The sequence below is a fragment of the Pongo pygmaeus genome, chromosome 1 (assembly GCF_028885625.2).
Source record: "Pongo pygmaeus isolate AG05252 chromosome 1, NHGRI_mPonPyg2-v2.0_pri, whole genome shotgun sequence".
Lineage (NCBI taxonomy): Eukaryota > Metazoa > Chordata > Mammalia > Primates > Hominidae > Pongo > Pongo pygmaeus.
The window spans coordinates 209,148,895-209,175,507 of record NC_072373.2 but is presented as its reverse complement, the minus strand read 5'-3'; the positions used below and the strand labels follow the sequence as shown (position 1 = coordinate 209,175,507).

The following is a 26,613-nucleotide window of genomic DNA, read 5'->3' as shown; positions in this document are numbered from 1 at the left end:
GTTATTTTGGGTAATATGGTCATTTTAACAATATTAATTCTTCTGATCCATGAGAACAGGATGTCTTTCCATTTGTTTGCGTCTTTCAATTTCTTACATTAGTGTTTTGTAGTTTTCCTTGTAGAGGTCTTTCACCTTCTTGGTTAAATTTATTCCTAGGTATTTAATCTTATTTTTTTTTGTAGCTACTATTATTGAAATTGCTTTCTTCTTTTTTTTTTTTTTTGAGATGGAGTCTCTCTGTCATTCAGGCTACAGAGTGAGTGCAGTGCTACGATCTTGGCTCACTGCACCCGCTGGGTTCAAGCAATTCTCCTGCCTCAGCCTCCCTAGTAACTGGGATTACAGGCATGCGCTACCACGCCTGGTTAATTTTTGTAATTTTAGTAGAGATGGGGTTTCACCATGTTGGCCAGGCTGGTCACGAACTCCTGACTTCAACTGCTGCTCCACTTGCCTCGCCCTCCCAAAGTGCTGGGATTATAGGCATGAGCCACTGCACCCAGCTGCTTTCTTGATTTCTTTTTCAGCTAGTTCTTATTGGTGTATAGTAATGCTGCTAATTTTTGCATGTTGATTTTTGTTAGGCGAACATGATAATCACTACACTACAGAAACTCACTTTGTACACTGATTTTTGTATCCTGCAATTTTACTGAATGTTTATCAGTTGTTATAAGAGTGTTTTGGTGGCGTCTTTAGGATTTTCTACATATATAAGATCATGTCAGCCTGGCACGGTGGCTCATGCCTGTAATCCTAGCATTTTGGGAGGCCCAGGTGGCCAGATCACAGGGGGCCAGAGAGTTCGGGACCAGCCTGGCCAATATGGGAAATCCTCATCGCTAGTAAAAATACAAAAATTAGCTGGGTGTCATGGCACATGCCTGTAGTCCCAGCTACTCAGGAGTCTGAGGCACAAGAATTGCTTGAACCCAGGAGTGGTGGCTGCAGTGAGCTGAGATGGTGCCACTGCACTCCAGTCTGGGCAACAGAGACTCTAAAAAAAAAGCATATCATCTGCAAAGAGGGACCATTTGACTTCCTCTTTTCCAATTTTGCATGCTTTTTACTTATTTATCTTGCCTAATTGCTCTTGCTAGGACTTCCAATACTATGTTGAATAAGAGTAGTGAAAATGGCTCTCCTTGTCTATTCCAGTTCTTAGAGGAAAGGCTTTAAGCTTTTTGCCATTAGGTATGATGTCACCTGTGGGTTTCTCACATATGGCCTTTATTATATTGAGGTATGTTCCTTCTGTACTTAATTTGTTGAGTTTTTACCATGAAGGGATGTTGAATTTTATCAAATGCTTTTTCTTTGTCTATTAAGATGATCATATGATTTTTGTCCTTCATTCTGCTGATGTGATATATTGATTTGCATATGTTGAACCATCCTTGCATCCCTGGGAGAAATCTCACTTGATCATACAGAACCAGACTTTTTACATCCATTGGTTATTTTCTTGACTAGTTTCCCTGGAGAGAAATCCCTTCCCACCTGAGGGAGGGTAAGTAATGGGCTGCCCGAATTTGAGCAAAGGGCTAAGAGATGGTCTCCTATTTGGTATAGGCTTCATTCCCACCTTTCTAGTTTAATTTTTCCAAGTGTGGAAACACGTAATTCTGGGTGCCCATCTGAGGTCCAGGTGGAGATAGGGAAGTGACAAGGATGTGAAGGGTAGAGAGTTGTCTAACTGCTTCTTATACAGTTTTCCAAACAAGTATCGTGTTATCTTGTTTTTAGGCTCACAATTCATTCCCACCTTCGGAGGTACCTAGGCCTCTAATTTGTGTGTGCCTGTCTGGGGCACTGCAATTTGACTTAGTTTTGCTTCTTGTTGACCTCCTCCACAGGCAGAGCTCACATTTATTTCAGTTTCCTCAGGTTAGCTTTCCAAGTTTTTGTAGATATCTTTCCCTCTTTTCTATGATCTTTTAAGACAATGTATTCTACTGTAACAACATGTGGCAGCTTTTTTCAAGGTTCAAAGTAAAAGCATTGTACACTAAAGCTTCAATATCTAAAATCCCACCTCCGTCTAAAACCTAATCAACAGATTCCTATAACAAATTCATCTTTACCTTGCATGACATCATCCATTGCAGCATAATCTGCAATTGGTTCATCAGCCTAGAAAACAAATGAAGACAATTCAAACCACAAGGGAGTGGGAGTCTGAAATTTGAAGTATGGCCCATGATTCAACTACTGATATTGCTAAAAGATACAAACACACTGTCCAGTAGATAACTCAGTTTGAGCCACAGCCAGCAGTGTCCAGGTTTAACAGCGGATGCCCTGCTGGCTATGGGTCTAGAGTCAACATCTCAGAAATGGTATACTGTGTGTGTGAAGAGGAAAGGCAGGGGGACTATTTTCCCATTCTTAAAGACATCTTTACTTTAGACATGGAAATGTTTAGACACCCTGGTACTAAAGACTGATAAAACCAATGTGAGCTAAGATACTGGTAATGGCAGTGAGGGGTACAAATAAAAAGTTAGACTGGTCTTCTTAGAATACCAATTAGGTTAAAATTATACTTTTGTCCCACTTCACCAGCAAGAACAAGATACCCATTTCCTTTTTAGGAGGAAGCTTATGATGCCTGAGCTTATGATAAGGTTAGCTGCAAGGATAATGAGGCCAATGACCAGTACAGACTCTAGCTGCCCATGTGAAGTACAAACCGTTCAACAATACAGGCTGTTTTAGGACTTTAGACAGGATCATTAGGATCTAGCAACTCAATGTGTTTTCAAAACCATTTCACAGAACTTATACTTCCAGGAAATGCAGAATGTTAAACAGAGGGAGGGGTTAGGTGGTGGGATGAGGGGTGTGTGTGCATGGATGGGGTAGATATGTCTGCCTCATCATTCCAGGGCCTAACTTTATCACACCAGAACAGGGGCTCCAAGGTTTGAAAAGCATACATTTCACAGTTCAAAATAAAAAACCTGAACAATGATTCTACCACATGATGTGGTGGTATTTGGCACAGCAGGGATTCTTTTGGCCAAGAAGAAACGAAAGAGGCAATGGGAAGCAACAAAGTTAGGCCCTTAGGGATGGTAGAATTGGGCAAATGAGGCTGGTTCAATGACTTTTCTTTCTTTCTTTTTGAGACGGAGTCTCCCTCTGTTGCCCAGGCTGGAGTGCAGTGGCGCAATCTCGGCTCACTGCGACCTCCACCTCCCGAGTTCACGCCATTCTCCTGTCTCAGCCTCCCGAGTAGCTGGGATCACAGGTGCCCACCACCACGCTTGGCTAATTTTCTTGTATTTTTAGTAGAGATGGGGTTTCACCATGCTGGCCACGCTGGTCTTGAACTCCTGACCTCGTGATCCACCCACCTCAACATACCAAAGTGTTGGGATTACAGGCGTGAGCCACTGCGCCCAGTGAAAGTAGGGGCTTCTAAGACACTGTCAAAGAAAAGTCACTGAGGCCTGGCACAGTGGCTCACGCCTGTAATCCCAGCACTCTGGGAGGTGAGGAGGGCAGATCACCTGAGGTCAGGAGTTTGAGACCAGCTTGGCCAACATGGTGAAACCCTGTCTCTACTAAAAATACAAAAAATTGGCTGGGTGTGGTGGCACACGCCAGTAATCCCAGATACTTGGGAGGCCGTGGCAAGAGAACTGCTTGAATCTGGGAGGTGGAGGTTGCAGTGAGCCGAGATTGTGCCACTGCACTCCAGCCTGGGCAACACAGCGAGACTCCATCTCAAAAAAAAAAAAAAAAAAAAAAAAAAAAAAAAGAAGCCCCTACTTTCTACATCTACTAAATCCAAAACCAATTTCCATGCCTTGGACAGAATCCCATTAAGTTGTGTATTTTGACTGTTATGACAGAACCTTGTGTTTTACCCTTGTTACCTAGCTTGGCTGGCTAATACTTTTGAACCAAAAGGAAAAGAGGAGATACTTTAATACTATGATGTATGGTTAAGCAATTCTGCTGAACCGGAAGTTAGGGAAAAGGTTACAGAGGAGGCTGAATCTACTTTTAACTAAGAAAAACTATGAAAATCTCAGCAGAGTTAGATTTTAAAGTATAAAATAAGTTACTATTTGCATTGGTCATAAGTCTATCTTCTACCCATTTTTTGCTTTTTTTTTTTTTGTGGGAGCAGCATTTCAAATTAAGTTGCAGACATCAGTATCATTAGTGTGGTTTTAAGAACAGATCCATCCAGTCCAAAAAAAAGGAAAAAAAAAAAAAAAAGTTGGGGGGGCGGGGGGTTGGAGGGCATTGGGGAGGGGACACCACAGAAACTTTGTGACCTGAGACCAGATCACTCAGCTTTCCCCTTTGGAATGAGAGTCAATCCTCAGTGCTCAGAGGGCCACAACCCAATATCACTCCCTTCCTCCCAGTCTGAGGGGAATGAAAACTAGATCTGTATCTGGAGAATAATGGGGGCCCTTGTGACAGAAAATCAAAAGGGAAAAATCAGGTCTGGAGCTTAGCAGTTGGGTGAGTGGGATTTATACCACTGCCCTGCCCTACCAGGGAACAGGAAAGTAATGGTGTACCCTGATCCCACAAAGGCATAGAAACTGATCTAGGTGATCCAGGAAAGGCCAAGGAAAGCCTTCACTTTCACCTTCTCAGGGTACCAGCAGTTGCTGAAGCTGTGGTGTAACATCACCTACTATAACACACAAGAACAAGATATGATGATGTCCTGACGTCCTCTAAGTCTCCTGGGGCTCAGCCAGAGCTGGGCTGAGCTGCAAAAACTCACAGCAGTCATTTACCACTACCCTCCGCTAAAGACTCAAGGCATCCTTTAACCACCATTTCACACAGTTTACACATAGTTATGTAACATGTAAAACTTTGAGTTCTTCAGCTAAGGAGCTGTTTACTTACCTTCAATAAAATGACAGATTCAGGAATGACGCCAAGGGTGCCTAGGGTGGCACAGTCATCACTTAAAATCTTTCCATCAATCGACAAATTCTGGTCAAAAGGAGCAACTGAAAATGCATGCATGATCTGTGCCAATATAAAAGAGACAAAGTCCGTATAATGCAAAATACTAAGACTTATACCCTATTTAAATAAATTATGCATGGATTCTTAAAAAAAAAAAAAAGGCTTCAGAGTACAAAACCACTATTGCTTACAGTCAGCCTACTTGTTATACTCCTACTGAGGCTATCGTCCCTATATATCCGGGAACATCCTTAAGAGGTCTGGTAGAGTATTAGGAAACAATTACACATATAGATGCATTTGTTCCTTACCTTACCAGCTTCCCAAGGATGGAGGTGTGGGGAAATAAAATGAGTAAAAAGTGGGGCTGGGCTGATGGCTACTCTGAGGCTTGGGCAAGGTCATCACTGTCACCTCATCTTTCCCAGGCCCCATATCCTTTCATCAACAAGTCAAGTCCAAATTCTTTCTTTTTTTTTCTTTTCTTTTTTTTTTTTTTTTTTTTTGCTGAGACAGGGTCTCACTCTGTCACCCAGGCTGGAGTGCAGTGGCGTGATCACGGCTCACTGCAGCCTTGAACTCCCAGGCTCAAGGGATCCTCCCACCTAAGCCTTCTGAGTAGCTGAGACTACAGATGTGTGCCACCATGTCTGGCTGATTTTTTATTTTTATTTTTGTAGACATGAGGTCTTGCTATGTTGCCCAGGCTGGTCTCGAACTCTTAGACTCAAGCAATCCTCCCAGCTTAGCCTCCCGAAGTGCAAAGATTACAGGCATGAGCCATTGCACCTGGCCCAAAATTCTTCCTTAAAACCGTCTTTAAATTCTCTCCTTTGTTCTTATTCCTTTAGCAAATGGCCTGGAGTATATAATTCAGCCTTTGGAACTGTCAAATATTCTTAGACTGAGTTTTGTCTCTAGGAAGCAAAATATGAATTTCTGAAGGGTAGGGACCACATGCCCCACCCCAGTTCTGGCCAAGTGTTAAAAATTAAATATGGCCGGGTGCAGTGGCTCATGCCTATAATCCCAACACTTTGGGAGGCCGAGGCGGATGAATCACCTGAGGTCAGGAGTTCGAGACCAGCCTGACCAACATGGTGAAACCCCATCTCTACTAAAAATACAAAATTAGCTGGGTGTGGTGGCACATGCCTGTAATCTCAGCTACTCGGGAGGCTGAGGCCAGAGAATTGCTTGAACCCAGGAGATGGAGGTTGTGGTGAGCTGAGATCGTGCCATTGCACTCCAGCCTATACAACAAGAGCGAAACTCCCATCTCAAAAAAAAAAAAAAAAAAAAAAATTAAATACATTCCAGATGAGTGTGGTGGCTCATGCTTGTAACACCAGCACTTTGGGAGGCTGAGGGGCAGGTGGATCACCTGAGGTCAGGAGTTCGAGACCAGCCTGGCCAACATGGCAAAACCCTATCTCTACCAAAAATACAAAAATTAGCTGGGAGTAGTGCCATGCGCCTGTAATCCTAGCTACTTGGGAGGCTGAGGCAGGAGAATCACTTGAACCCGGGAAGCAGAGGTTGCAGTAAGCCGAGATTGCACCACTGCACTCCAGTCTGGGCAAAAGAGCAAGACACTGTCTCAAAAATAAATCATACATACATTCCAAAATACTGGTATACATAATATTTAAATGTTTTTACAAATTCAGAAAGGTTTGTTTTTTAAATTTTATCATTTCTGGGTCATGTTTACCTCTGGAGGGCAAGGAGAAGTTGGGCTCAGAGAGGCAAACACAGGTAACCTTCAATGACACTGTTTTAATTCTTAACTCAGTAGACAAGTTCAAGAATATTCATATTAGTATGCTTTTTAACTTACCCATAAAATGCATGCTATTACATGTATCTTATATTACACCAACACCCATGATGTCATGGGAAAAGCACTCTGCCCTTTCCTGCACTCTATTCTTTGGATGTGGAAAGACAAAATGAGCCTCACAAATCAACCCTGAACTGTGTGTGTAACAGGGCCCAAGAGCTTGACAGGCCAGTGTGATGGGGACCAGAAAAGTGATTTTAATAATGGCACCAAAGACAAATAAGAACAAGGATAACAGCACTGGCCTCCGCCCTAACTGCTGGGACAGAATCTTACCTGGATTTTTCAAAAGAACATTAGCGCCCGAAAAGCAGGCAGGGATGGACTAGCCAGAGATCTGTGGCTAGCAATGAAAAGTGCACTGGCACCATCAATGGCCTTCATGAAGCAATAAGCAGGAAGTACTGACAGGACAGTTCTATCCAAACGAGCTCAGCATGCAAACATCAAGCAGAGGCATATCCAGCCCTATACCAGCAAATGTTCCGAAACCATGAAGATCGAGCAGAGCTATGGTGGATGTGTGTGATGCTAACTTAACACGGATAACGTCACAGCTGCTGGACTGTAGAAATGCTTGCTCATGCGCCTAAATGCTAAGTGTTTTTGTACTACCCTATGAAACTGGACAAATAGCAAATACTTCTAGACACAAGTGCCACAACTGAGGGACTGACGTTCACACATTATATTCTGAGAACGGACAAGGACATTGAGATGCTGTCAACAACTAATGAAACATTTATTAAGAAGCTACCGTGTGTCAAGTACTGTTCTAGGTGTTGATAATATGAAAGTGAATAATCCCGCCCTGGAGGGGTTCCCAGGAGTGAGGTCAAAACAAAGTTGTGAGGATGGTAGCAGAAGGTATGTGCAGGATCTAGCGAGCACAGGGGGACAGTCAGTTCCATGAAAGGGGCCAAGACAGGTTTCACAGAAGAGTCAATATGAAAGATGAACACATGCTTCTAGTGAGAAGATGGAACAGGCCAACCAAGGCAGGGAGGCCTACGGTAAAATAATCCTTAAACTCTAAGTGCTAGGAGAATGCTTCGGTATAAAGAATATGATAGAGGTCTGCTTAACAAGTAGATGTGGCATTCCTGGTCTATGGAGCCTAACAGGAACCATGAAAACCCTGATGTTATCAGGGAGTGGCTCTCCTCTGCTTGCGATGGTGTGTGGGGCTGAAAAAAGAAAATACAGAAGCAATCGCCTCAGCTGCCAGCCACTTCACCTCTGTGCCAAAATATTCTGCTTTCTCAGGCAGGCAATACCACCCACCCACTAAAGATCTATCTTTGGGAAAATGAAATAATACAACTAAACACTGCACATCTTTTGAGAAAGGAGATGAACAAATTGTACTTCATTAACCTCATGGGATCAAAGGTGGATGAATTACCGATTAGACACAGCAAGCTTTGTAAGGTTTCAAGCAAACCTTACACAATCTGATGCTATCCACAGTGCCAGGCAAATAGGCTCACATCTAGTTGAAGCTTCACAAGCTCCCACCACTATGTAGTGAGGGGAAAGACCTTCCACTGCCCTTTCTTTGACTCTGTTTGGCCCGCAGTGGTCCCTGAAGCAAGAGTGGGAGACGAGAGAGTCATTCAGGAAGAGCACCTCTGGGGGCTGTGTGAACAGCTGCCATCTTCTAGCAGCTCATTTGGGCAGGTACATGCTCTCAGATGGAAGGGTTATTTCTGCTGACTTCTGGTTTATTCTTCAAAAATCGTAGTCCATAATAAAAGCAGCACAGGCTTTAAAAAATGTCTTTATGCACAGGGGCTCTTTCTGTAATTTAAAGGTTTTGAATGTTCGAGGTTTCCCAATGACAGGCAGAAAGCCAGTGATAGAAACAAGGTTTCTTAGATGTAAAAGGTACAATAACAGAGTAAAGATATTATGCCAACACACTTATTTTCAGAGCCATGGGTTCAACTAAGGGAAATACTGTTGTCAGGACAATCTGGAATACATAACACCGTCAAAGGAGGCCTGTACTTTTGCCTCAATTACAATGATAAATATCAGCAACAAGAAAAATGTGTAACCAGTAAACTATGCCACATAAGAGTAGCAAAGGAGGAAATTTGGTCAACTTTTTGGATATCTATCAGTGACTGAAACAGATTAGGGGCCAGATTTTTTCATGGACATCTTGAATTTATCAGTTCCTTCTGCCTAGGGTTTGAGATTTACCACTGGAATGCTTATTTATAGCACTTCAATATTGATACCAAGATATAACAGTATCATGAAACCATTTCATAGTGCCTGGACTACAGCCATGGAACTGATCTGTAAAGCAATGCATGCTTTGGGGGGGATGGAGAGGACATACCTAAAATAAATCTATATAACAATTTGGAAAACATCACTGCATAAAGAAAGGTAAAGATAATTTTAAAACTCTATCAAGGCCGGGAACGGAGGCTCACACCTGTAATCTCAGCACTTTGGGAGGCTGAGGCGGGTGGCAAACGAGGTAAGGAGTTCAAGACCAGCCTGGCCAAGATGGTGAAACCCTGTCTCTACTAAAAATACAAAAATTAGCTGGGTGTGGTGGTACTCACCTGTAATCCCAGCTACTCAGGAGGCTGAGGCAGAGAACTGCTTGAACCCGGGAGGCAGAGGTTGCAGTGAGCCAAGACGGCACAACTGCACTCCAGCCTGGGCGACAGAGTGAGGCTCTGTCTCACAAAAAAAAAAAAAAAAAAAAAAAAAAAAAACACCTCTATCAAATAGATTTATCTGCCACCAAAAATACTGTGACAGCCTAGTGAATAAGCAATCACTAATCACTAATAATAAGCTGCGTTTTATCTCCCATTAAATTTCACAGCGGTTCCTGGTAACAGGCTCCAATACCTATTAAGTGGTCAAAGAAAAGCATACAGCACAATAAAGTGAGAGAACAGTTATCCTGGCACAACCTCGACATGTGACAAATTAAGTGGTTCCCAATGTTTCTCATTATTGGAAAGCTATTGCAGTACCAGCCCAAGTTTCCAGAACCCAAAATTCACTTTCATCTTCACAAAAAGATTTTTGGCTATTTTGAAAACTTTAAGTCTTTTGGAAAAAAACACAGATACATACATATATGTAAATACAGGTGGAAAGCAGGAATTCATAAAGGCCTTCTTAAGTCCAGAGCAAACTTGAACAAATGTTTTCCTCACCTGAATTTTCAATTCTTTTAATGTCTGATTAGCAGAAACGAGAAGTGCTTTCTCACCACGAACTTTTCTATGTCGCATACTTCGGCGAATAACTTGCTTTTGATAGGCTATATAATTTTGATGGGATATCTTTTGCCGCTTTGTTCCACCATTGCTCTATAATGAAGATTGGAAATGAAGAAAGCACTGAAATTAACCACAATGTGACCCTTGCTCATGAAGTTTTTCAGGTAAACAAAAGCTGTTTACTTATTGGTCCCTTAACCATTTGAAATTCAATGTAAACAATGAGTAGAGACTAACAAAACTTTCTTAGCAGGCTCACATATAATTGATAAAAGAAAATGAGTAATACACACCTCTAAGTGCATGTAAGTGGTTTAAATATTTGTTACAAGACACATTTAAGGTTTGGTGAGGGGGATCACACCTATAATCCCAGGAGTTCAAGACCAGCCTAGGCAACATATTAAGACCCATCTCGACCAAAAATTAGCCAGGTGTGGTGGCATGAGCCTGCAGTCCCAGCTACTTGGAGGCTGAGGCAGGAGGATCATTTGAGCCCAGTAGTTCCAGGCTGCAGTGAGCTACAATCGCACCATTGGACTCCAGTCTGCTGACAGAGTGAGACTCTGTCTCTTTTATAAAAAAGACCTTACATCAGAAAAACATAATAAACTGAAAAACTTCAGGATTACAAAATTTAGTTCATGAACAACCTGAATTTTAAACATTTTATTCTCTTCTTGAGAATGACATGGAAACTAAGTATAAACTGCTGTGAATTTAAAAATAAAATATGGAACATTAATAAAAAAAATCAAACTTAATTTGACTAAAAACAAGACTTTACCACTTGTCCTAATGGCAAAATATACAGCCTCACTCAAAATATTCTTGCAAAAATGTTATACCGGAATGTAATCAAACATTTACGCCCACCTTTCAATTTACAGAAATTGGAATATAGGGGATATATAAATAAATTAAAATAAGTAACATAAAGAAGCAATCAGCCAAATACAGAACATGGAACAATCTAAAAGAAATCAAACTGGTCCAAGTTCAATGTCAAGAAGGCAAAGAGCCGGGCATGGTGGCTCATGCCTGTAATCCCAACATTCTGGGAGGCTGAGGTGGGCGGATCACCTGAGGTCAGGAGTTCGAGACCAGCCTGACTAACATGGAGAAACCCCCGTCTCTACTAAAAATGCAAAATTAGCCGGGCGTGGTGGCTCATGCCTGCAATCCCAGCTACTAGGGGGCTAAGGCAGGAGAATCGCTTGAACCTGGGAGGCGGAGGTTGCAGTGAGCCAAGATTGTGCCACTGCACTCCAGCCTGGGCAACAAGAGCAAAACTCCGACTCAAAAAAAGAAGAAGGGAAAGAAAGCGGATGTGGAGGCAGAGTAACTGTTCCAAATTCTAAGTCTAAAGTGATACAAACAACACATATCCTGATTACATACTGGTTTGAGAGGAAAAAACTGTTCAAGACATATCTGAGTACGGGTATTAGAGGACATTAGGGAGTTTTCATTAGTTTTCTTATTTATGAGCACATTATTAGTATTAGGTAGGACACTGTCTTTATTTTTATAGGGGAAATGCCATGATGGCCATGACTACCTAAAGGTGCTGTAAAAGGATGCCCCTGGGTGTGCATGATACATGCGGTACCAGTCAAGAAAAAAATAATAGATGAGGACCTAATGTCCTCTACAGTACACCTATAAATCCCTCATCAAGAGGTTAATGATCAAGATTATTTTGCTTCTTGTACCAAAGGTGGTGGTGGTGGCCGGTGGGGGCGGTGGGGGCTGGCGGGGTGGGTGAGAGGCGCAGGGGAGATTCTTCTGCTAACCAGGCCAGGGAATAAAAGAAGCAGGATTTTTAAGAAAATCTCTTCCTCTGGTTTAATTAAATCTGGATGAGGTAACCTCAAGGCCCTGGCTCTGGTTTCCACAGTTGTCACTGAGTGTCAGCCATGTATAAGCAAAGCGGTTTAGCGGTCATTATAGACACAGATGCCACATACTCATTACTCATGGGCTCCACAGTTTTACAAAGCAAAAGGTGATCAAGATCCAAACACAGAAGAGCATTTGTTCAGGGTGCCGACCACTGGCGAGACACTGCCTGAGGACAGTTTAGCTCTAGCCCTGAACCTACATAGGCAACTGAGTGATTCTAAGATTCACGAGAAAAAGTTAAGTGCACATTTGAGTTTAAAAAATAAAATAAAATGAAACCTGATGAAACATTTTTCTCAGTCTCGACTGTTGAAAGAAAAGGTCAGGCCGGGCGTGGTCGCTCACGCCTGTAATTCCAGCACTTTGGGAGGCCGAGGCGGGCGGATCACAAGGTCAGGAGATTGAGACCATCTTGGCTAACACGGTGAAACCCTGTCTCTACTAAAAATACAAAAAATTAGCCGGGGGTGGTGGTGGGCGCCTGTAGTCCCAGCTACTCGAGAGGCTGAGGCAGGAGAATGGCGTGAACCCGGGAGGCGGAGCTTGCAGTGAGCTGAGATCGCACCACTGCACCCCAGCCTGGGCAACAGGGCAAGACTCTGTCTCAAACAAAAAAAAAAAAAAAAAAAAAGAAAAGAAAAGGTCAAATTGAACCCAAATTCTACAATCAGGAATATAAAGAAAAATAACTACATCAACATATAATTTTATTTTAGAAGTACAAAACACAACCAAAAACCAAAACCCTGAGCATCAAGCAAGACAGATTTTTTAATAACTCTGATTTTAAATGGATCTAAAGGCTTTTCCTGGAATTATTTCTTTCTTAATCTGGAGAATTTAAATCCAACTTAACTTACAAAAAAACCAGCCCACTGGTTTTAGAAGGCTTTCAATTACCTAAGTGATACCCAATACCGAGTATATTATTAACCTAAATTTTTAGATGAAGTCAAAGGAGTTGGGTTGATCTAGCTTAGAGAAAAGAGGAAAGGGGATTTGTTTATTTCCACTAAGGACAAGCAGAAATGCACCATTTTTTATTACAGGGATTTAAAGCAGAAATTACAGAAGCTATCTATGTACTGAGATATGTGATGAGGAGGGTGACATTTTGAAAATGCTGAACATTTTTCAGGGACTATCTATTCTTTTCCAAAGAGGAAGGTTACACTTGAGATTTTTTGTGAGCCAAAAATTTTTTGTGAGAAAGCAAAATGTAAAACATTTTAGAGTATTACAACATCCAAAGAAGGAAAAGGAAGACAGAAGAAAATTATAAAGTATAAAAAATAATTACAGTATAAAAAGCAATGTTCCCGAACATTCTCTATCATATTTATAAATGTGAAATCTGTTGTCGTCCACAACTAAGGAGAGTGATTCCACATCCACTTTGAAAAAATTGCTGTGGTCATGACCACAATGAATAAAACTAGACCATCAAAAAAAGTTAGCTTTCTAAAATCTAAATCACTTGAAAATATAGATGGTTTTTCTAAACAACTCTTAGGGTGAAAAGCAAAGCTTAAAATAACAAACTAAAGACAGTAAGAACATTGTGTCAAGTTTAACAAACTAATTACAAAGTTAACCAGAGAACAGAGAATTAGTGACAGCAGGCAATAAAATATTTGATTCCCCCATCCTGGATATCACCGTGAAACCCCGTCTCTACTAAAAAATACAAAAAATTAGCTGGGCGTGGTGGCGGGCACCTGTAGTCCCAGTTACTGGGGAGCCTGAGGCAGGAGAATGGCGTGAACCTGGGAGGCGGAGCTTGCAGTGAGCCGAGATGGCGCCACTGCACTCCAGCCTGGACGACAGAGCAATACTTGGTCTCAAAATAAAAAAATTTGATTCCCAACTGATTATTAAGCCATACTACCAAGTGATAATAACTAAAACATACGGTACTGCCAGCCAAACAGACAAAAGAGAATGGAGTCCTGAATCGGGATGGATATGTACACCCATATCCTCAAATGCACGTGCATGCACGCACACATGTGGTCGCGCCCACACACACACACACACACACACACACACACACACACACTCTTTTTTTTTTTTTTAAGATGGAGTCTCGCTCTGTCACCCAAGCTGGAGTGCAGTGGCGCAATCTCGGCTCACTGCAACCTCCACCTCCCAGGTTGAAGCGATTCTCATACCTCAGCCTCCCCAGTACCTGGGATTACAGGCCCACACCACCACACCTAATTTTTGTTTTGTTTTGTTTTTTTTTTTTTGAGGCTGAGTCTTGCTCTGTCGCCCAGGCTAGAGTGCAATGGCGAGATCACGGCTCACTGCAAGATCCGCCTCCTGGGTTCACGCCATTCTCCTGCCTCAGCTTCCTGAGTAGCTGGGATTACAGGTGCCCGCCACCACGCCCGGCTAATTTTTTGTATTTTTAGTAGAGACAGGGTTTCACTGTGTTAGCCAGGATGGTCTCAATCTCCTGACCTCGTGATCTGCCCGCCTCAGCCTCCCAAAGTGCTGGAATTACAGGTGTGAGCCACCGCGCCTGGCCTAATTTTTGTGTTTTTGTATCTTTATTTTTATTTATTTTTTTTGAGACGGAGTCTCGCTCTGTCACCCAGGCTGGAGTGCAGTGGCGTGATCTCAGCTCACTGCAAGTTCTGCCTGCTGGGTTCATGCCATTCTCCTGCCTCAGCCTCCTGAGTGGCTGGGACTACAGATGCCCGCCACCACACCCGGCTAATTTTTTTTGTATTTTTAGTAGAGACGGGTTTCACTATGTTGGCCAGGCTGGTGGCGAACTCTTGACCTCAAGTGATCCACCCGCCTCGGCCTTCCAAAGTGCTGGAATTACAGGTGTGAGCCACTGCGCCTGGCCACACACACACACACACAGGCACGCATACTTTTAATATATCAACTAAAAAGCACACAATCGAGTTTGCACAAATGTGGCTCGAAAGATGGCTTGTATAGACCACAGAGATGTCCCCACCACAGAGACAGGGACATGAAAACAGAGTTGACAACAGGGTAAAGGGTGGCAGCAAAGTCATGTCTGCAAACGCTTGTGGAGACATGTTAGTACTGAGTCAACTAATATGTCTCCACAAGCGTTTGCAGACATGATTTTGCTGCCCTGCTTTACCCCGTTCCTTATGACAAGGAACACAAGATGTATATATGCACACAGAGTTTAATAAGGGCATCACTTACTATAGAAAAATATCCCCTTTAAACTGAAAGCCTGCATTCTCATCAAGTGTACAGATTTGGTTAGCACTGAAGCAAAGGGCCCTCCAGTGTTGACTGACTGAAATACAGATCGGGAAGGACAACTTAAAGAGTGGCTGATCACTGTCACAAACTGCATGATTTTGCTTCTTCACAGGTGTTTTGAGGTTATTTTATGAGCGCCAGTAAGCCATGGAAAACAAATGCTGACATCCCTTTACACCAGTTGGGAAACCACAAGTAACATTTATTTTGGGCACACCAAGATTCAAATCAAGATGGCTTTTCAGACTCTCTCAATCAATGTTAAAAATGAAGTAACAGTATCAACGTGCAGACAGGCCAACAAGCCCAGATACCTCTGCCCTGTCACAGATACCGTAGATGGCTATTATAACACTTTCATTCTTTCAGGGAGAACACTATCCATAATTTCACTACACTATTTTAGTAGTAAAGAAAGAAAACAAATACCTCATCTGTTAAAAATAAAACTTTGAGTAGAAAATCCATGAGTTTAAAGTACAAAATATCCTCCAATGTGCGGGTCTGACTTTTTGAGAAGTTGAAACTTATCTCCACCTACATCAACCATATTCCCACGATTTCCTGTTCTCAAAAGACAATTTACCGGCCGGGTGCGGTGGTCATGCCTATAATCCCAGCACTCTGGAAGGCCAAAGTGAGAGGATCATGACGTCAGGAGTTCGAGACCAGCCTAGGTGAAACCCCGTCTCCATTAAAGATACAAAAAATTAGCCAGGTGTCGTGGCGCATGCCTGTAATCCCAGCTACTTGGGAGGCTGAGGCAGGAGAATCACTTGAACCCAGGAGGTGGAGGCTGCAGCGAGCTGAGATTGTGCCACTGTACTCCAGCCTGGGTGACAAGGCTAGGATCCATCTCTTAAAAAAAAAAAAAAAAAAAAAAAAAAAGGCCGGGCGCGGTGGCTCATGCCTGTAATCCCAGCACTTTGGGAGGCTGAGGTGGGCGGATCACGAGGTCAGGAGTTCAAGACCAGCCTGGCCAACACAGTGAAACCCCGTCTCTACTAAAAATATAAAAAATTAGCCAGGTGTGGTGGTGGGCGCCTATAATCCCAGCTACTCAGGAGGTTGGGGCAGGAGAATCGTTTAAACCCAGGAGGCTGACGTTGTGGTGAGCTGAGATAGTGCCACTGCACTCCAGCACAGGCAACAGTGCGAGACTCCATCTCAAAAAAAAAAAAAAAAAAGAAAGAAAGAAAGAAAAGAAAAAGAACCAATATCCCATATAGCGTACAGAAAGATGGCCAGGGGCTTCGAGTGGCTGCTCTATAAGAACAGCAGAAAGTGTAACAACGAAAAGCAGCTTCAACACGTACTTGATTAAAATCTGGATCTTTTTCTCCATCTGGTTTAGCTTCTTCCTTGTCCTCCTCTGTTTCAGAACTACTCACATTCAGCTCCGGAGCCGAATCCTTCATCACCTGAATGTGCCAGGACAACAAAGAGAAGTAGGTCAGACCCTAGGAAGGCAGGCTATGGAGGATGTGGGGGCTGGGACCGGCAACCTTTATCAAGAGGAGGAACACCTTTATCATGGTGGGATTATAGACTGGAGAGTGGATCAAGAATCAAGCCTTCTCGGTTTTCTATGCTCTTTTAACATGTTAGTTTTTTACCCTATGACTTATTCTTGTAGTATTTAATGCGCTCACCATACATTTAAGAGGTCTCTGCAGAGCAGTTATTATTATCAGTCTTGTACAACGATGTTATTTTGCAGAAGTTTGAAGGTGCTTGACACCTTCCTGAGCACACTGATTGCCAAGCCTTTTCAAGTTCTCAAACTATTCAAGTGGCAGGAGTCACAAGCTCTTTAAGAATCGAGAAAATGAAAGATGGAAGAGAAGCGCTCTCTTGCAGAACACTATGAAATACTCTTATTAAACTGAACAATGAAACTACAGCTAAATTGGATAGTATTTTATACTGAGAATAAAAGATTTAAGAAAATTTTACAGGGAGAAACAGAGACATTTATACTCATTAACTTCATTTTCTTGGCAAATTAGGAAATGAAGGCCTTAGTTTATTTAGCTTGTAAAGCAGAACCCTCGGCCTCCAGAGCATAATTTTAAGTTACCCTTCTGAAAAATGTGTTTGGAAACAAGCGTCAAATAAAATGTATTCCATTTTGTCTTTAATCCCAGAAAGCATGGAATTAAATAAATTAACAAGATATCTAGAGATCTGGGTCAGGATCTACCCAAGAGCCATCCCTAATATAATAAAAATGCTTGGAAATCCAATCCAAGCAAGTATTAACACCTCTACTTCCCAAATATATCCAATTGATTTCATCTATCCTTGTAAGTCAGTGCAAGGGGCTCTAACTGACCTCTCTTATTCCTGTTATGCCCTCACAGCAATTCCAAACACTACAGCCAGGGTGATTTTTTTTAAACTATAAATCAGATCATATCATGACCTTGCTTGAAACTCTCCAGGGGCTTATATCTACACTGGGAATAAACCCAAATCCTTGGTATGATGTATAAAACCTGATAGTGTATGGGCGTTTATTTCATATCATGATCCCTTCTTGAAATAAATTTCATTCTAGACCAGCAATAGCCACTAGGGTAGCCATTAGCCACATGTAGCTATTTAATTTTAAATCAACTAAAACTAAATTCCTCAGTCATGCTAGCCACGTCGAATGCTCCACAGCCACACATGGCCAGTGACTACTGCAGTGCGCAACACAGATACAGAACCTAGAACCTGTCCATCACCACAGGAAGCTCTACTGGACAGCGCTGTTCTAGGTGCAATGGTTTTCACTCTGTTGCATAAGCACATTAGGCTTATGCTTTTGACCTTTGCTTCCTTTGTCTGGAAAACACTTCCCAGGCTGCATTCCTGACAGTAAGGGCTTGGGTAAAAACAACTTCTCCAAGATGCCTCTCCCGTATAACCTCCACTTGACCCTGCTAAAGTTCCTTCAAAACAATCATTTCTGTGTGAAATCATATGAATTTATACTTTATTCCTCATCTTCCTCATTAGGTGCCTATAATTTTGAGAGCAGGTATTATACCTGCCTTCTTTATCACTGTATCCCCAGCACCGGGATCATTCCTGGAACACAGCTGACATTCAGTAAATATCTATGTATCAATTAACAACAAACTAAATTCTCATACAATCACATAACTATTCATTTTCAATTATTGTCCAATTTCAATTCTGATGCCAAACAGCTCTGAAGGAACAAAAATGCAGTCCTAGGCAGACCCTCAGTGCAAATACAACAGCAAATCAAGTCAAAGAGCACACTTGATCGTTACTAGTCATCGCCACAAGAGGGACCAGTACCTTTTTATTATCCACAACTTTATGGACATAGATGGTGGCTTGAGTGTATTCACGCAGGTCCCTCTGCTGCTGACACAATAAGCCTTCTCTGCATTCTGGACAGAGTTCTTTGGGGGGAAAAAAAAAGGGAAAACAGAAGTGGCTGAGGAATCATTGTTAAAGAATCAAAGATCTAAAAACATATGTCAAAGTTACTAGTGAATATTCATTAAACTCTTAGTAACATTTTCTTTTTTTGAGACAAAGTTTTGCTGTGTCACCCAGGCTGGGGTACAGTGGTACGAACATAGCTCACTGTAGCCTCAAACTTCTGGGCTCAAGCCATGCTCCTGACTCAGCCTCTCAGCAAGTAGCTCAGACTACAGATATGTGCTACATTTTTATTATTTTGTAGAGAGAAGGTCTTGTTATGTTGCTCAGGCTGGTCTGAAACTCCTGGCCTTAAGCAATCCTTCCACTGTAGTCTCTCAAAGTATTAGGATTATAGGTGTGAGCTAGTGCGCTGGCCCAGACTCTTAATGATATTTTCTATTAACTGTTATATTCTATTACATGCAAATGATAAGGAAATCCATTTACTGTCCATAAATAAACGTACAAATAATGGGATGATTATAATGAGAGTTTCCACCTAGGGAGTTGGGACCGCCACATGATCTTTAACTTTAAGCAGACAACACTGACACACCCTTTCTTCTTAAAATGTCAGCTCTTAACTATAGAAACCAAAAGCAATATGAAAACTTACTAGGCTCAGAAATATACTGTGTTTCTGAAGGGTTTACATCTCCCACTTCAATTCTCGTGATTTTAATTACATGATCCACAACAAAGAGCTTTTGTATCATTTGCCACTCACTGGGCCATATGAGAGCTATACTGTGCAAAAAAAACACAACATGCCTTAAGACACATGGAAATTAAGAGAATTAACATAATCCATTAGTCTGCTAAACCAAAACCATCAACACTAACATTTAATCCAAAGGAATGAGAGGGAAAAGATACATATAATAAACAAAGAATAGTTTTTCATACAAAGGAATGCTACCACAGCAGCGAAACTAAATGCACTGAAATTACATGAATCAACATGGTTAGATCTCAAAAACATAATTGAGTAAAATAAGTTAGTTGCAGAAGTATAAATACAGTATGGTGCCATTTATATAAAAAGTTTTAAATATGCAAGACATTATGTGCGTACATTTTTTTTTTTTTTACAGAATACTTTCTGAGACAGATAAACTCTAAATTCAGTACAGTGGTTACTGCGAGAGGAAGGGTGGGAGAAAGAGAAGTAGCAACAGAAGGATAAGCACTGTGGGGCCTTTAATCATATTTGAACCATTTAACTTTTAAACTGACTGGTAACACACGTTTGCTTACTAGTATATTTTCCTGGAAGTCTGACATTTGCAATAATAACAATGACAGGAAGAAAGGGAGGGAGGAAAGAGAAGACAGATGGAGAGCGAGAGTGAGAGAGCAACAGGGAAGGAGGGACGCAGAGAAGGAGGGAGAGAAAGAGAAGGGAGAAAATGTAGAGAATATCTAAACTTTGAACTCCCTTAAATGATGTTAAAGTACTGAAATATGAATAATAAAACTCTAGCTTAACCCCAAGGGCATTTTTATTTATGTGTTCCAATTTCCTTTTCCTGATTTTCTGACAATGTTGGAAGCATTCTACCTTCTCGTATATAATGGTTTTTGGTAAAATCAGGGGAGAAATTCACAGATGAACACCTCTGGAAGTACTTAAAGCATGGAATAAAATTTGGGTTCTAAGACCCTAGAATTCCAGATGACCAGTGCAGTGGCTTTGCTCTGCCACCCTGCTAGCCTCCTCCTTTAATTGTCTGAAGCCTGGCCATGGCAGAACAAAACCTATAACCAAGACCATGTTGATTCTGTGATTCTGGAAAAGAGGTCTCAGCGCTGGTCACCAGCAGCCGGGGAGGAGAAAGGGTGGCTGTGTTGTCTCCAAGAGGGACAAGGAATGAGCAAAAACACAAATAGCCTCGGGCAGCCTCTTGTCTTTCCTGGAGTAGTCTTCTTTTCTTTTAAAAAGGGGGAAAAAAACCCCCCACAATTCAGCAAAGGACTAAATTCTTAAAATAGACTATGTCAGACGAGAAATTTCCTAAACATACTTTATTAATCACCAGAAAGAGAAAAGAAAAAAAAAAATCACATGAAGAGAAGGAACTCACAGTTTAGAATCTTCTTTGGTCATGGAAGCAAATGTAAACATGAGGCCCCCGTGGGGACACAAAAGAGCACTGTTCCCAACTGATGACACAGGGCTGCATCTTGTAGGCTTTCTACTCAAATGAGACAAGGAGGAGAAATATACCTAATTACTGCATGACGAAAGAGAAGATTTTAAAATAATTATTTCAAAATCAGAGATATATTTAATAAAATATTAGTAATTCAATGTGTTTCTTAGGCTTATTCATTTAACTTAATAGAAAAGAAAGCTTTCAGTGTATGCTGGTGAAAGTAACCATGAGGAAGGGTACAACAAACAGAATCCACAAAATCTTAAAAAATACCAGAGTCAACTAAATCATAATAACTATAAAGGAAATAAAACATATTTTGTTTCTACCTAACAAATTTCCGCCACTCTTCTACAAAGAACTGAGACACGATGTAGAGGACATCCGTATCCTAGAACACAAAAAATCACAAAACAGTATCCGTCAATTCACCACCTGCTTAACACAAATTCCTTATAATATACTTTGGTTGTCCTTATTCAAGTTTTATAAATAAAATGAAAACACAGTCCTCTACCAAAAAATAGCAGGTTGGAGTAAATCCCCTGGTTAGATAACTAAACAAATGAGAATATGAGAAGTTCTGGGTTGTTCTGAAATAGCTCACTGGGAACTTGGCAAGGGCTTTAAAAAGAAAAGATGCATTCTTTCTTTTGTGGGAATCATTATACCTCTGGCCAGTTACTGAGACACGGTCTGTTTTTATCCTGGAACAAATTTGGGAGAGAAGTCTTTTGCTCGTTTGCAATCATCTTATGTAAGGCTTCATTTTCTTCCCCTTCTCTTTCTAAAATCTGAAAGAGAATGAAGCAATCAACTGTCTCCTGCTGACAGCACATGACTTGCCTCCTCCCTACACCCCCGTCAGAAGTACAGTGTTAATTCCCCTGGGAAGTCAACCCAGGGAGGTGGCATGCTATTTCCCCAGATGTCAGTAGTGTTCAGTACCTTGCACTGTGAACAGCACTCTTTGTAACTTGGAAACTCAGGAGCCTTTGGAAAGTACTGCTGCAGTTTGCTCCAAGCCTCTTTAGAAACAAGCCTTCTTTCATTTTCAGATATGCATAACTCACCTGAGTTTAAAAAAATATATTTGGAAAAAAAAAAACAGCTGAAAAAAAGTCATTATCTATTTCCTATTTCTTAAACTTAAGAAAAATCCACAGGTGCACTTTTCTTGCTTTGCTAAAGTTTGGTATTTCTAGCTCTCTTTTCTTGTTTTCAAAAACTTCTGAATTTCCGATTTCATTTTAATTCTAAAGGAGGTAGCCATTAACCTCAATTTTATGTCCTTAATCTAGGTCTGTGGTTGAAAAAAATCATGAGATAAAAACAAATGTACAAAGCTAAAACCATGCATTTTCTTCCTCCTTGCAAGGAAGGAAGTAGTCAAAAATGGGATTCCAGGAGTCCTGAGACCTCTGTGCCATGGCAAGGGCTGCTTAACAAAATTACACCTACTCCTACACTCAAAGGTTATCATTTCCTGCAGACTTTATTGTCTCCCATTTGACTAATCTTGAAATCACACTGCATTAAAATAATATTTTGTAAGCTATGTCCAGCCATCACAGGACCACTGCCTTAAGTTATCAATTCAAACAGAAGATAAAGCAATCTACTGTTCAATCTGAAAACCATCTCCAATCAAGCACCAACTTGTTTGCTATTTGCAATTTATTTTGAAGATCCCCTTCAATCTTCAAAAATCCCAGAAGACATAAAAAAATAATACTAGTCACCGCCACCCTGCCAGGACCTTTCTCCTCTGGCTCTACTTGTGGTTATATTCACTATTGTTTCAGCTGTTCCTAAGCAATAAGTTAGTGAACTTCACTTATCTACCCATATCGGTCATTACCCAGAAAACTATCTTTAAATTTCTAAAATCATATGTTTGTTTCTGCACCCATTGGCAAGGTAAATACAGATTTATTAAGAGTAATAAAGCCAGGAGCTTTCTAAATACGTACTACACTTTCCATAATAAATGAATTTAGAAAGATGAATATAACCAGGCAGCGTACAGCTAGCGTGTAATAAAGCTGGGATATGAAACCAGGTCTATAGGCTAGGCACAGTGGCTTGCTCCTGTAATCCCAGCACTTTGGGAGGCCGAAGCAGGTGGATCACTTGTCAGGAGTTTGAGACCAGCCTGGCCAACATGATGAAACCCTGCCTCTACTAAAAATACCAACATCAGACAGGTATGGTGGTGCTTGCCTGTAGTCCCAGCTACTCGAGACCGAGGCAAGAGGACTGCTTGAGCCTAGGAGGCAGAGGTGGCAGTGAGCCAAGATAACCACCATTGCACTCTGGCCTGGGCAACAGAGAGAGACGCCATCTCAAAAAAAACAAAACAAAACAAAACAGAACAAAACAAAACTAGGTCTGAGGCCGGGCTTGGTGGTTCACACTTGTAATCCCAGTACTTTGGGAGGCTGAGGGGAGCGGATCACGAGGTCAGGAGTTCGAGACCAGCCTGGCCAACATGGCGAAACCCTGTCTCTACTCAAAATACAAAAATTAGCCAGGCGTGTGGCAGGCACCTGTAATCTCAGCTACTCAGGAGGCTGAGGCAGAAGAATCACTTGAATGCGGGAGGCAGAGGTTGCAGTGAGCCAAGATTGTGCCATTCCACTCCAGCCTGGGTGAGGAGCAAGACTCTGTCTCAAAAAACAAAAACAAACAAACAAACAAAAAAACCCAGGTCTATAGCTCATTCAAACCCCATAATATATTTTAAAATTTATTTATTTATTTAATAGAAAACAGGCCGGGGGCAGTGGCTCACGCCTGCAATCCCAGCACTTTGGGAGGCTGGGGTGAGCGGATCACAAGGTCAGGAGTTCAAGACCAGCCTGACCAAAATGGTGAAACCCTGTCTCTACTAAAAATACAAAACAAATTGGCCAGGAGTGGTGGTGCGCGCCTGTAATTGCAGCTACATGGGAGGCTGAGGCAGGAGAATCGCTTGAACCCGGGACGCAGAGGTTGCAGTGAGCCAAGATCGCACCATTGTAATCCAGCCTGGGTGACAGAGCAAGACTCTGTCTCAAAAAAAAAAAAAAGAAAGAAAAGAAAAGAAAAAAAGAAAACAGAGTCTCATTCTGTCCCCCCCGGGCTGGAGTACAGTGGCAGGATCATAGCTCACTGCTGCCTCAACCTCCTGGGCTCAAGCGATCCTCCTGCCTTAACCTCCTGAGTAGTTTGGCTAACAGGCATGAGCCACCATGCCCGCCTAATATTTTATTTTGTAGAGAGGGAGTCTCTCGAACTTCTGGTTTTAAGCAACCCTCCTACCTCAGCCTCCAGAAATTCTGGGATTATAAGCATGAACCACTATGCCTGGTCCCTATAATTTATAATACCTCAAAATGCAACTTAACTTCTACCCCTCACCTCTTCTGGATCTTTGAATAATCCCCAAAAGATTATTTTGCTTTAATAAACTTGTTACCAGAGAAATGGGGTCACAATGTAAACGTGTATTTTCCTTCTGGGTGGGCTGTTAATTTAAATTTCCCGTGAGTCTATGAAAACTTATTCTAACATGCCCATCTCAGACACAATTAGGGAATTTATTTTTAAAAATGAAAGAAAAAGGTTAATTGGATTATCAAACCTTAACTTAGTAAGTCCTTATGGTGAAATACAATGTAACCATAAAAAAGATTAAGGTAGAGTTCCATGACCTGATTTGGAAAGAACTCCACGGCAACTACAATATTTAAATGGTTTCCTTTTTATGCTTCAAAAAAAAAACAAAACAAAAAAGAGAGCTTCTTTGTGTGTGGTATAACCCCATGTGGTTATGAGGAAACAATAATGGGAATGCACATACACACTTACTATTAAATGAGCAGAGGAGACCACAGACACTGTGGGTGCATGGCTTCATTCTGATGTGGGGGTACTTTTAGGTAGTGACTGGCTTTTATGTGGGATGAGTGTTTTTCATGTAATTAGGAAAGAACAACCCAAATTCATTTCTGAGATCAGAATAATATTAGTCATTTTACTGTAGTCTAGTTGGTAATAAAAATATATAGTCCTTCACTCTACTTTTTAGCTGAGTTCCTAAATTTAATTTCCTATTATTCTAATAATTACTACCATAGTAGTTGTTAATATATCATTAACTATGAATATTAATACAATTAATTAAATTAATGTAACGAATGATAATGAAATAAATATACTTGAATATTGTCTATGACCTCAAAATAGTTAAATAAATTTGGGTTGCTCTTTTCACTGGGACATATAAATTGTTAGAAATTAAACTTGTATCCTGCAATGAATCATGTTATTTCTTAAATTTTAAGAGAAAGCCAATCAACTAAACCCATTCTATGAGCAATACCTCCCAAAACAAGATCAAAGCAGTCAAGAGAGATTCAATTCATTAAACATAACTGGATAATCTAAAACTCAAAGATTCTTCTGGTAAATAGAGAAATCTAGTTAACAATGAATTTAGATACTGAATAAATGACCCTCAACCCCTCACCCTAAATCTAGTTCAAACTGTATATAATACTTTGGGCCTCAGGACATCTCAAGAAGTACTTTCAAAATAACAAAACAAAACACAGCCCATCGTCTAAGCAAACTAGGTGTAATAAACAAGGTAAGCTATAAGAAGGTTATTCACTTAAAGGACTAAAAAGTAAAATGGGTAAGAAAGCTTGATATATATATGATATCTGTATTATAAAGCTTGTTATATAATATCTGCAACAAATACTGAACTCTATGATAGTAAATCTTCCAATGGAATATAATCCAATGATTAATTCACACAAAACCTGTGATATATTAAATACATACAATACATTAGAAATATATAGGGATTTTGTTATAAAAATATGAAAATTTAAATCAAGGACTTTCCAGGTTAAAATGATGTTTAAAACTGCATTTACTTTAAATGCCTCATGATACATCATTAAATCACAATAAAGAATTAAAAGAAAAAAAATACTTTCATTTTTAGAGACAGGATCTCACTGTGTCACCCAGGCTGGAGTGCAGTGGCGTGATCATAGCTCACTGTAACCACAATCTCCTGGGCTCAAGCAATGCTCCTGCCTCAGTTTCCTGGGCATCTAGGACTACAGCCATGTGCCACTTTGCCTGGCTAATTTTTATTTTATTTTTTAAATAGAGGTGGGGTCTCACTATGTTGCCCAGGCTGCTCTCAAATGCCTCAGCCTCTTAAAGTGCTGAGATTATAGATGTGAACCACCACACCTAAGGAATTATTTATATATATAAAAAAAGACATACAGCTATAATGATGAAGACAACAGAGGGAACAACAGGGATAAAAATTATAAGGGTTTAAAAGAAGGTGAATGAGACACAATAAAAATTAACTCTAAGTTGGCGAAAGTCAAGAAGTAGCCAGATTTGCTACATTGCAGTACTGTCCCACAGACCCAAAAACTGGGTGCTCATGAAGTCAAGGTAGGGATTTACAAAAAAATGAGAGAAGGGATGGAAAGTATATTTAAGAAGTATGTAGTTAAATGCTCAGTCCCCTTCTCTGCCCTTGAGATCACTGCCCCCTCTAGCCACAAAAGACTACATGCTTATTCTTGGACAACAAAACCTAAGGCCCCTGCACAGCGGACACAAAACACAGAGACAAATGAAGTGACAAGCTGAGACAGGGATAATTAAACCTTTCCACTCTTGAATGCAGGGACTCCTAAGTCCTCTTCTTTCTACAGCTTCCGAAGAGCGACAGCAGGTCTGAATTTTCCAGGCAGGCGAATGAAAGATGCTT

The 26,613-nt window shown here is 41.1% G+C and overlaps 1 protein-coding gene across 5 annotated transcripts in view; it reads right to left on the bottom strand.

Annotated features, from left to right (window-relative positions):
* Positions 1-26,613, bottom strand: part of USP48 (ubiquitin specific peptidase 48) — a 104,850-nt gene that overhangs the window by 6,232 nt on the left and 72,005 nt on the right. For all 5 annotated transcript variants that reach the window (XM_063667359.1, XM_063667362.1, XM_054502334.2 and 2 more), the window contains exons 16-25: positions 21,768-21,892; positions 21,491-21,613; positions 21,149-21,210; positions 20,748-20,858; positions 19,280-19,410; positions 18,532-18,638; positions 16,533-16,637; positions 9,988-10,143; positions 4,888-5,013; positions 2,088-2,136 (exon numbers count right to left, since the gene is read on the bottom strand). In XM_063667359.1, coding sequence (XP_063523429.1) covers positions 2,088-2,136; positions 4,888-5,013; positions 9,988-10,143; positions 16,533-16,637; positions 18,532-18,638; positions 19,280-19,410; positions 20,748-20,858; positions 21,149-21,210; positions 21,491-21,613; positions 21,768-21,892 — 1,095 coding nt within the window. The remainder of the gene's footprint in view (positions 1-2,087; positions 2,137-4,887; positions 5,014-9,987; positions 10,144-16,532; positions 16,638-18,531; positions 18,639-19,279; positions 19,411-20,747; positions 20,859-21,148; positions 21,211-21,490; positions 21,614-21,767; positions 21,893-26,613) is intronic.